We start from the raw sequence: 11,841 nt of genomic DNA, 5'->3' as shown, positions 1-11,841 counted from the left end.
AACGGCCTCCAAAAATCTTGAACAACATCAAGTTGAGTACGACACCACCACAATGGCTACTTTGATATTCTCGGTGTGAGAATCCAGAAGTGTGGGCTCTATGTGAGCTTGGTTAGAGGACGAGATGGGAGGAAGAACAATCGTGTAAACGATTGAGCAAGTGGGAGATGACAAGGTTATCGTATAGATGATGCCCAATCGTTTAGAAGAAGCTCCACGATCGTTTATTAAAAGCTACGCGATCGTTTAGCTAATCGGCCAACTGAGTGACTATCGTATAGAAACACTCCATGATCGTCTAGTCTCTCTTCAGCTGTCATTTAGTAAATCGTATTTACTTGACAGCCACCGTGAGTAATTTTCGAGAGTAGAAACTCTTAATCATCAACTATTAAATTTAGGAAAATATTTTTCCTTTTATCTCTTGGTTACCATGAAACCACCAATAACCTCCCACTCAATTGGTTATTAGAGAAAAAGAGATAATTATCCAATAATTAATATTATAAATATATATGATAACCAACTTATCATATTATATTTATAACCTATAGTTTTAATATTTCATCTTATGAAACATATAAACCATAGCTATTTTTCTATTTCATGGTCTTTAATGTAAATCTCATTTATATTAATGCTCCACTTAATGTATCTCATACACCACACTGATCATATCATATATAATCAAATTACCTCTTGTCAATTTGAACATTTCAAATCAACACCAAGAACTGATTCTCAACTTGAATCTATTAAGCTACCAATAGAACCTTATGGACCTGTAGCTCGAAGCTTCAACGGTACGTGAATAACTAACTAAACTCTTTAGTCACAGGATCCACCATTCGTTAACTGCCAGGCACTCCATTAAAGACCGACAGTTGAACTCTCCTTACTATAGATATATTATGTGTCCATATCAACCAATCAACAATGCGATAACCCTTCACAGATCGCTTGTAAGTACAGTTAGGCCAATAACTGTTATGCCCCCGTCGTTACATCTAACTCCTTAAGTACCATTGATCCCTCTAATGAACATAAGTCATAGTCCTACTATGACTGAGCCCTCTCTTCCAAAGAGAAGTTGTGGCCACTATGTTCAAGCCCCGGAATCAGCCCTTAAGGGAACAATCTATCTACTTACCCCTGCTTCGGAGAAAAAGTGAATTCCATCTTGTGTAACTGAGTTCCCAACTCCCAAATCAGACAAGTACCCAAAAAGGTATGCATGTTGAGTTTGAAATCTGGCTACTCTCACCCATACTAATCAAAGGACCACTCTCAAAGGCAGGAGTTTCCAAAACACTCAAGATTGAGGTCATGTCACCTATGGTCATTTAGGTGAGATGTAAGTCTCCAGTATCAACGGCGTTATATATAGAGACGAATCATCTTATGGTCCGGTCTTATACAAACTCTTTGTATAGGATACTCATGCTCGCATGTCTCCACATAAATGGTCAGGATCTACCATCTGCAGTAGTTCACAATACTTGCAAACCTCTACAAAGCGGGTCGTATCCGTAGTGTCATCAGGATTAGGTATCCCACCTTAATCCTTATACTACAAACCTATTTAGGTTATCACTTGAAGTATGATCCACTTGTATATCTCATGTACATGCTTAAGTTTACATACAATAACCATGAAGCTTTGTTTATTGGATATGAGTAAATGCCAGATAAAATAACTCTTATTGTTTTTTTATTCATAACAATGTGTATAAATTACAAACTACGAGACTCTGGGAGAAATAGGACATTAATCCCAACAATGCCGACTCCGCCCAAGAAATCAAGACAATCATGGGCGGTCTGGCTAGTGGCGATTCTGGAAGAAAGTGAAAGAATAGAGTACAAGAAGCCCGATCATCTTCGAAAGTCCAGGAAGTATGTTCAACTACTGTAATAGATCAAGTTATTAGCTTTTCTGAGGAAGATGCGGTAAATTTACACCAGCCTCACAATGGTGCCCTAATAGTATCACTGACCATAGCGAAAATCAAAGTGCATCGAATTTTGGTGGACGGAGGTAGCTCAGCGAACATCTTGTCTCTTCGCACCTTTGACGCCATGAGGTTGGGACGGGAAAGTTTGAAAAGAAATGCGACCTTGTTGTTAGGGTTCGATGGTCAGACGGTATATTCGAAAGGTGACATAAAACTTCCAGTTACCTTTGGTGGAGGTATGGCCTACGTGACAGCTATGGTGGAGTTCTTGGTAGTAGACGACAAATCAATCTACAATTTCATCTTAAGAAGACCATCCCTGCATCAAGTGAAAGTTGTTCTGTCCACCTATCATTAGTTGTTAAAATTCCCAACCCAAGGTGGAGTTTGAATTGTGAAAGGGAAACAATTGATGTCACGAGAATGCTATAGGACTACCATGAGAAATCCACAAGGCAAAGTAGAGGTCGTCATTAGTAGTGTTGCTAGAAAAGAAAATGAGAAAGTTTGTCACGCCATAGAAGAGTCTGATGTCAAGGCTCAAACCTCAACTAACACAACATTGATGTCTAGCCTTTGGGCAAAGACACCAACTGTGAATGGTACTCTCAATTTAGTAATCAAAGTATTGACAATAAACTCTCTCAAAAAATAACCTTTTTTTGGATCGACTATTTTTCACATGAACAATCCTTATAATTGTCACATACTCATTACCACATGCATACTCACAATTTGGCCAAATAATTATCTTCCTTTGGACCGATAATTATTTGCATAAATTCATAAATATGCACATATTATATTTATAATTAAATTAATTTAGATAACATGAGCTACTTTGTTAACATATTGTTTTGACCAATTCAAACTAAAATGTAAGACACAATAATATAATAATATTATTGTATAAAAATAATAGAAGAAGAATCCCATATAGTCTACCAAAATTCACCCAATAATTACATACACATAATACAACAACATAAACATGTGAATGTCATCTACTATCATCAATCAAATTTAAATTTAAAACCACAATATATTTGATCAAATCTAAATTTAATCCATGATAATGATGAATCTAATTAGAACTTAGATCTAACCAGAACTAAAATGCACACAATTATCCATTAAAATTGAGATTTAAATCCGCATAATCATCAACTTAAAAAACTAAATCTTAAAATCACAAAAGTATTCATTTAAAACCTTGTTTTTTAAAAAACCTTAAATTATCGATCTGAATTTACAACAAAATCAATCCAAAAAACAAACAATAAATAACAAAATCCACTGAATTCATGGATCACCCACCGAATTTCATCAAATTGAATTGATACAACTTATTGAAATTAAAATAATATTAGTCTGCACCGAATTTCGTTACAGCAGTACAATCGAATAAGAAGAACTAATTGTTATGAGGCGGCCAATGAAAGACGATCAGTGGTGGACTATTGCATGAAGACGATCGACTAAGAATAATAACTGATTTCGATTATCAAACTGTAGATTTTTTTTTTTTTTTTTGTTATTATTATTCCCTTTCGATTCGGATTCACGAATTTAACCAACAACATGAAATTCATGCTCCGATAAGCATAATTACTTTAAATCTATATTGAATAGATATAACCCTAGGATCCTTTATGTTAAATTGTCAAGAATAACATACCGGATTTCATTACAAAATTGATGGCAATTATGAGGCGGCTATTGTCTTCCTCAACCAAAACTCCAAGGTCTAGAGATGGGATTGAAGAGAGACCGAGTGCTCAATATCTCTCTAGAGATGAGATTGAAGAGAATGAGAACAGTCTCTTTATATACTAGTCCAATTAGAGTTCTCATTAAACCTTGAACTAGGAATCAGCTTCTACCTATTAAGTCCATAGAATCTAGGCCTTAATTAATTACGACCCATACATAATCTATACTTTAATTAAACAATACGTCTAACAAAATAAAATGCTAGTTGCATAAATAGAATCCAAGCCCAAAATAATAGAATATGTAATACAGGATAAAATAATTGCATATATAGATCAAAAAATGGTAAAGACTAAAAAAACTCATGTCTAGCCATAATAAAAAAACTCATGTCTAGCCATAAAAGCTATCAGTGATAGCCACTGATAGCTGCTATCAACTACTATCGCTGATAGCTTCTAGTAATTGCTATTGATGATAGTTGCTATCAGCGATAACTTTCAATTTGAGAAAAATTAATACAATCTTGAAATATTAGCTTTTAATTTGCTATCAATTATCAGTAGCTATCATTGATTCACTTTTATCAATTGGAATCAACCTTGAAATATCGATACTTAAGGCTATCAGTGGCTATCAATGATAGATTTATAAATAGTGATCAACTTTGAAATAAAACCAACTTTAATTACCACAATAGCTATCACTAATAATCTTTTATCATAGTTATCACTAATAGCAGCTATCAGTTGCTATCACTAATAAACTTTCATCAATTACAATCAACCTTGAAATATTAACACTTAAGGCTATCAATGATAGACTTCTACAACTGGTTATCACCTTTGAAAAAAACTCAATATATAGATATCACCTAAGTTCTATCACTGATATCACTAACATCACTCATATTGTGGTTATCAGTGATAGCTTCTTTCACTAATAAGATGTTATCAATGATCTCAACAATATCATGTTATCGATGATAGTTCTCTATCACCGATAACGTGCTATCAATGGTAGCTTCTATCACCGATAACGTGCTATCAATGGTAGCTTCTATCGTCGATAACGTGCTATCGGGTAGTTTCTATCATCGATACATGCTATTAGTATTAGTTTCTATCACTGGTAACATGCTATCAGTAGTAGCTTCTATCAATCATAGCCACTGAACACCTTTTTACCCTTTTTTGTCCTTCCCAAACATTTATAAGTCCATTTTATTTTCGATGATAACTTCTATCACTGATAAACATGCTATTAATGATAACCTCAAGACATTCCACTTACATTTTAATTCGAGATTCAACTTTATTAATTAAAGGGTAATTGCAATTGGTGGCAATATTAAGAATAATAACCAAGTGTATAACATCATTTTAAAAAAATTGTAAATATAAACGAGTCTATCAGGGATAGACTTCTATCGTTGATAGACTCTTACCAATGATATGGTCTATCATTGATAGACTCTTACCAATAATATGGTCTATCACTAATAGACTATTTAAATTTGGCCATATTTACAATTTTTTTTTTTTATATTAGGTTATATCTACTAATACTTTGAGACTAATGTCTATATTTGCAACTGTCCCTTAATTAAATTCACTAAGTTGGCTATGAATGATAGATTTCTATAAGTGACTATTAACTATGAAAATATAATCAAATATTAAGCTATCGATGATAGAAAATATTAGTGGTTATCACTGATAGACTTTCATTTGCTATTTATATTTATTTTGTTATAATAATCAAACTTGATGATTGACTTGTTGGTGTTAAATCACTTATGAATTGAATACTTTCAAGTCTTGGATACGAAACTCAGCCTCATAATTCTTGTGGGAAAAAAAGGAAGAAGAAAAAATTCAAATAAAGAAAATAAAATTTTTAAATATGAGAGAAAGAGAAGAAGCAAAAACTAAAGAAATGAAAGAAAATTAAATAGAAAAAAGAAAGCAAAAACCGGAGAAATGAAAGATTTTTTTTTTCAAAAAAAAAAGAAAGAAAAAGAAAGGGAAGAAGCAAAAAATAAATAAATAATAAAAGAAATAAGCAAAAATCGGATAAAGGAAAGAATAAAAGAAAAAGAAAAAGAAAAAAGAAAGGAAAGTAGCAAAAATTGAGAAAGAAAAGAAAATGAAAAAATGAAAAAAATGAGGGAAGAAACAAAAATCAAAGAAAATATGTATTTTCTCTCTCCAACATTAATTTAGTTTCGTGGATAGGAAAATATTTCTAAAGGACGGTTATAAATAAATAAATAAACAGTAAAATTTTCCAAAATTAACATTAAAAGCATTCTTAATTCAAATTCAAATTTAATGACATTTATGAAATATATGGCCAAAACATGACTTTTTATGTAAAAATCTCTTTTAGTTTTATGTTTTTTGAAAATTAAGTCTATAAACGCTACTCCTGCCTCCAAATTTCTTCATTTATTATCTACTTTTATCAATGGTTTAAAAAATGAAGCCAATGTTTGAAAACTTAGAAAAATATATATATTTAATTTAGCTAAGAATTCAACCATTATACTAAGTAAAGATGCAAATCATTATAAGAAATAGATAGGAAATGTATTTAATTTTTAAAAACGAAAAGGTCACCAGACAGGACCTTAATTATAAAGTTTAGAATCTAAATTTTGAATTTTATCCCTATTTAATTTTATTTGGTTTCAAAACTTCTAGCACTACACATTTTATTTCTATAATATATTTTTTAAAGTCACTATTATACTATTATTTTATTTTTTTTCTTTTCTAGTACAATAACAGTAGAGATGGAAGATCAAACATTCACCCTAAAGAAGAAGATCATACCAATTAGCATTTAACTAGACTCACTTTTGATCTTTTATTTTTTTTTTGGAAAAAATACCTTTTTGGTCCCTAGGTTTTAGATATAGTTTCTATCTAATCCTATGTTTCAAAATATTACACATTTAGTCCTTAAGTTTTGAATTGGTTTCAATTTAGCCATTAGGTTTCAAAATGTTATAATTTTACCCTTGACATCTGTGTTTTGTTTCAATTTGGTCCCAATAATTCAAGATTTACACTTTTAACCTCGATTATTCATTAAATAGCCATTTTTTGTTTTTTATTGTAACGACCCGACCTTTTGAGTACTCTGATAAGGGTCATTACTCATAATTACACACTTACATTCAAAACATTTTGACCATTGAGGAAATAAATTTTATCAAAATAATAAAGACAGTTTTCCAAAATAAAAAACAAATAAGTAAAACCTTTGTTTGGGGCCTCTAAAATAATGAAGAAAAAAATAACTTAAACTAATAAAATTTTGACCAACATTGAGTTACAAATCAAAACTTTTAAATAGCTTAAAAACGTAAACTGAGCGGAAGCGATTTACATGTCCCATATGGCATGATCACAGGTCCCTCTCGTCACCTGTCGGTCCATTCCTATCATTACCTGAAAAACATAAATTAAGAAAGGTCGAGTATAAAATACTCAGTAAGTGATCCCATTACCGGGATCAGGCTATGCATCCACGAGCAAAGAAAGATAGCCCGTGGCTCAGCTACATCGGTTTTTAATGATGAAAGGAAATCCAAAAGACGTACTATCTTACCTTGAAACGCATATCTAGCGGCCCGTAGGCACACCGTCAAACATGATAATAACATGAACGTGAACCCATCGACCCACACATGTCTAGCGGCCCATAGGCACACCGTCAAACTTGATAATAACATGAACGTGAACCCATCGACTCAAGCATGTCTAGCGGCCCGTAGGCACACCGTCAAATATGATAATAACATGAACATAAACCTGTCGGTTCACGCATGTCTAGCAGCCCGTAGGCTCGCCGTCAAAACATGAAAATAAAAGTAACATGAACGTAAACCTGTCGACTCATGTATATCTAACGGCTCGTAAGCACACCATAAAATATGATAATAATATGAACGTAAACCTGTCGATTCACGCATGTCTAGCGGCCCGTAGGCACACCGTCAAACATAATAATAACATGCGTCAAGGCGAGACAATAAACCGCTCTACTGGTCTATTCATGCATCACATACATAATATCAATATTGATTAAAAATTTTAACATGCTGATAATACTTGTAATTGCTATGCAACTAGCAAAACATAATGACAAACAAAATCATGCTCCAGAGTTCACCAAGTAACTTTATAGGTCTAATCTAGGTCGCCTGGCACAAAGGCACCGGTAATAGTATCACTTACCTCAACTTGGTAAAAAACGCAAAATAAAATCTCTTTAGAACTTCTTGAGCACACTTGAATTAACCTAAAGTTATGGCTTGATCCACGAAAAATTCCAAAACTTGATTCAAATAGCCAATCTGATCAAGAATTAAATCCAAAATCAATAACTTAATTTTCCACTATTACTCTCAATCCAAAAGAACAACCAACCAATAACTTATCCAAAACTTACCGATCTTTACTAATTTTTTGCAAAACGAAAGATGGTCACTAGCTTGATGATTAATGCCTAAAAACTTCCAAATCTTGAATCTAAGTTTTACACCAAAGAGAGGTTACTAATTTACCCAAAATTAGATGAGTGAATTTCACCTCCCAAATTATAAGGAAAATAAGTCTTACCCAAGGTTTTTCTCAAGATTCCTGCAAAGATCGGGCAATGGTGGCTGATGGCATGTCGGCTCGTGGCTACTATAGATAGGTAGTGGGAGTTGCAGTCGAACGGCATAAATTGTTTAGGATTGCGATTAGTAGTGAGGGTCTTGCATGAGGAGGGTTTGCGAGAGTGAGAGAGAAGGGGAATTTCTAGTTTTACAGATTTTATTCAGCAGCAATTACGAACAAACCATAGCTTCAAACAACGATCCAACCGTTCAAAATGAAATCCATACGTCTCGAACAAGCTGACCAAATTTGAGCACAATCCAACGGTTCAAACTCTGGAAATAGATAATTTTGTGGTAGTTATTGCTGAAAAATCGAATTGCTTTCTCCCCAATTTTTGACATCTTTTCACTCTCATTTGATCTCGGAAAAAAAATCTCAATTCTTTTATATTTTTTTCAAATTTTGAAAAGATAAATAAAATATTTTATCACAATATGTCCAAAATCTCCAAAAATTCTATTAAATTTATAAATCAATTAACTTTTCAAATTATCTTAATTTAGGCTTCAAAAACCAAAATTAAAAAGCATAAAATCCATCAATTTGATACAAATTAAATCATTTTAAATATTTAAATCAGTTAAACCACATGAAATTAATTATCTCTTTAATTTTTTTTTATTAGTTGGCCCTAAAATCCAAAAAAACAAAATTCAATATTTTCAAGATAATTAGTTTGAATATCTAATGAATTAAATTTAATTAATCAATAAAAGTTTTTAATTATTTCAATTTAATCTCAATTTTCCAAATGAAAAGGAAATTTAAACTCGATAATTTTAGATAATTAACTTAAATTTTCCTAAAATTCGGGATGTTACATTAATGTTAATGTATGCTAATAAATTAAAAATCATTATAGAAATTATAATTAATTAAGTTTAACTATTTTTATTATTTTTAAAAATAAATTTAAAATTTTATTTTATAATTATTTTTAATTAAATAATAGAAATTAACGTCAATTATTCAAAGTGAATATTTAATTAAAAAAAGAGATTAAATAAATAAAATCTTGAAATCTCTAAAACCAGATTGAAACAAAACTCAAATCTCAAAATTTATTTTAATAGAAAGTTGGAGGTTCATACACAAAAGTAAAAAGGTGGAAAAATATTATATTTTTGAAAGAATAAATTTATATTCATATTTAATAAATGAATTAATTAAGTTTTAAAAATTTCGAATTTGTAAATAGACACACATTCCAAAATTAAAGATAAAATTTAACCAAATAAAAAAAAAGGTAGAAAAGGAGGGCAGAGCGAGAGGTATGGAATAAAGGTTTACTGTTGATATTTGTATTCTCTCTCTTGTTTTCTTGTGCTCTGAGAGAGAGAGAGAGAGAGAGTTGGATCACCATTTTCATCTCCATTACTGCGATTGAAGAAGAAGAAGAACAAGAACAAGAACAAGAAGAAGCAGAGAGATTTGATTTCAATGGGGGAAGAAATGGAGCAACTGGTGAACATGGGTTTTCCCGACGAACTGGCGGCTCAAGCCTTAGCCGCCACCGGCGGCAAGTCCACTCTCAAAGCCACCGAATGGATTCTCAACCATAAATCCTCTTCCTCTTCCACTTCGCCTTCCCCCAAACCCAATCTCCCCATTTCTTCTAACCCTAATCTCCAGCCCAAACTCGACCGCTTCTTCCTCTTCCAATCCCGTCCACCGCCCCCCTCCCTCCCCAAACGAGACGCCGTCGACGACAACCCTACCCCTTCCAAGCGTCCCAAACTCCAGTCGCCGCCGGACGAGCCTCTGTCAGAGCGGATGCGGCCTCGCACCATCAACGATGTGGTTGGTCAAGATCATCTACTGGCAAAGAATTCGATCCTTCGTTCTGCTCTGGACTGCAATCGGTTGCCTTCCATTGTCCTTTGGGGTCCACCTGGTACAGGTAAGACCTCAATTGCCAAAGCTATTGTAGGTTCTACTTCTTCTTTCTCTCAGTCTTTTCGATTTGTGTCTTTGTCTGCTGTTACTTCCGGCGTCAAGGACGTTAGGGATGCTGTTGAGGAAGCTAGAAAAATTAGAATCAAGAATAATAAGAGGACTATTTTGTTTTTGGATGAGGTTCACAGGTTCAACAAATCCCAACAGGACTCCTTTTTGCCCGTCATTGAAGATGGAAGCATCATCTTCTTGGGTGCCACTACAGAGAATCCTTCTTTCCATTTGATCACTCCATTGTTGTCTAGGTGTAGAGTTCTTACTCTTAATCCCTTAAAACCCCACCATGTTGCTTTGATTTTGAAACGAGCTGTGGATGATTGTATCAAAGGATTGGCTCGAACTGTTTCCATGGGGGTTCAAATCGGGGAGGATGCTATTGATTTCTTAGCTGCTAATTGTGATGGTGATGCCAGGACTGCTTTAAATGCTTTAGAGATCTCTGCTATCACCGCCGCAGCCCGATCCAACTCCGCCCAAATAAACGATTGCTATGTAGAAGATCACGATGGGAGTACCGATGTCGAATCATCTGTGGCTGTTGTTACTCTTGATGATGTAAAAGAGGCACTTCAATGTAAGCATCTTGCTTATGATAAAGCAGGGGAGGAACACTACAATCTTATAAGTGCACTTCATAAGTCCATGAGAGGAAGTGATGCAGATGCTTCAATTTACTGGTTGGCAAGAATGTTGGAAGGTGGAGAACAGCCACTGTATATAGCTAGGAGACTCGTAAGATTTGCGAGTGAAGATGTCGGGTTAGCTGATCCATTGGCTCTCAATCAGGCTGTTTCTTGCTATCAAGCCTGCCATTTCATAGGCATGCCTGAGTGCAATGTCATTCTAGCTCAATGTGTCGCATATTTAGCACTCGCTCCAAAGTCCATCGCGGTGTACCGAGCGATGGGAGCTGCACAGAAGGCAGTGAGGGAATCTGTTGGACAAAATGAGGGTGTGCCTCTTCATTTGAGGAATGCTCCAACAAAGCTGATGAAGGAAATTGGATATGGGAAGGGATATATTTACACTCCAGATAATCCTTCTGCAACTCAAAGCTTCCTTCCACCCTCTCTTCAAGGATATAAGTTTCTCAACTGGCCAGACTCGCAAGATACAAAGAAATGACCAATTTGGAGTGGTTGTTAACTGTTAACTTTGGTGGTGAATACTCTTTTTTGGGGCTTTACCGTTTTCTTCTTGTGAAGTTCTTAACTTTTTGGTGCCTTTTGTTTTTGCCATTTTCCTCACAGGTCCTTATCATTACATGAATGCTTATGTTTGAATGCAATGATGAAATCTGTCTGAACCCCCCATCTCTCTTTCAATGCTTTGATTTTGTATTTTTTTTCTCTCTCTGCCTTCCTCCCTCGTGGAAATTTTATTCAAAATTGGATGAAAATGACTTTTGCCTTTTCATATGTTATAATCATGTTTTTAAATTTGAAAACATGATTTTAGGTCGTTTGATCCTTATTTAAATCTCGCTCGATAACTATTTGATTTTTTGTTTTTTGTTTTTTAAAAATTAAGTCTATTAGCAC

The 11,841-nt window shown here is 33.8% G+C and overlaps 1 protein-coding gene across 1 annotated transcript; it reads left to right on the top strand.

The window, feature by feature from the left end:
- The first annotated feature begins 9,596 nt into the window (after positions 1–9,596).
- Positions 9,597–11,625, top strand: LOC120069374 (ATPase WRNIP1). Its single transcript, XM_039021121.1, has one exon. The coding sequence runs from the start codon at positions 9,785–9,787 to the stop codon at positions 11,423–11,425; it is 1,641 nt and encodes a 546-aa protein (XP_038877049.1). The 5' UTR covers positions 9,597–9,784; the 3' UTR covers positions 11,426–11,625.
- Positions 11,626–11,841: the final 216 nt, after the last annotated feature.

The sequence above is a fragment of the Benincasa hispida genome, chromosome 1 (assembly GCF_009727055.1).
Source record: "Benincasa hispida cultivar B227 chromosome 1, ASM972705v1, whole genome shotgun sequence".
Lineage (NCBI taxonomy): Eukaryota > Viridiplantae > Streptophyta > Magnoliopsida > Cucurbitales > Cucurbitaceae > Benincasa > Benincasa hispida.
This window is presented reverse-complemented; position numbering and strand designations above follow the sequence as displayed.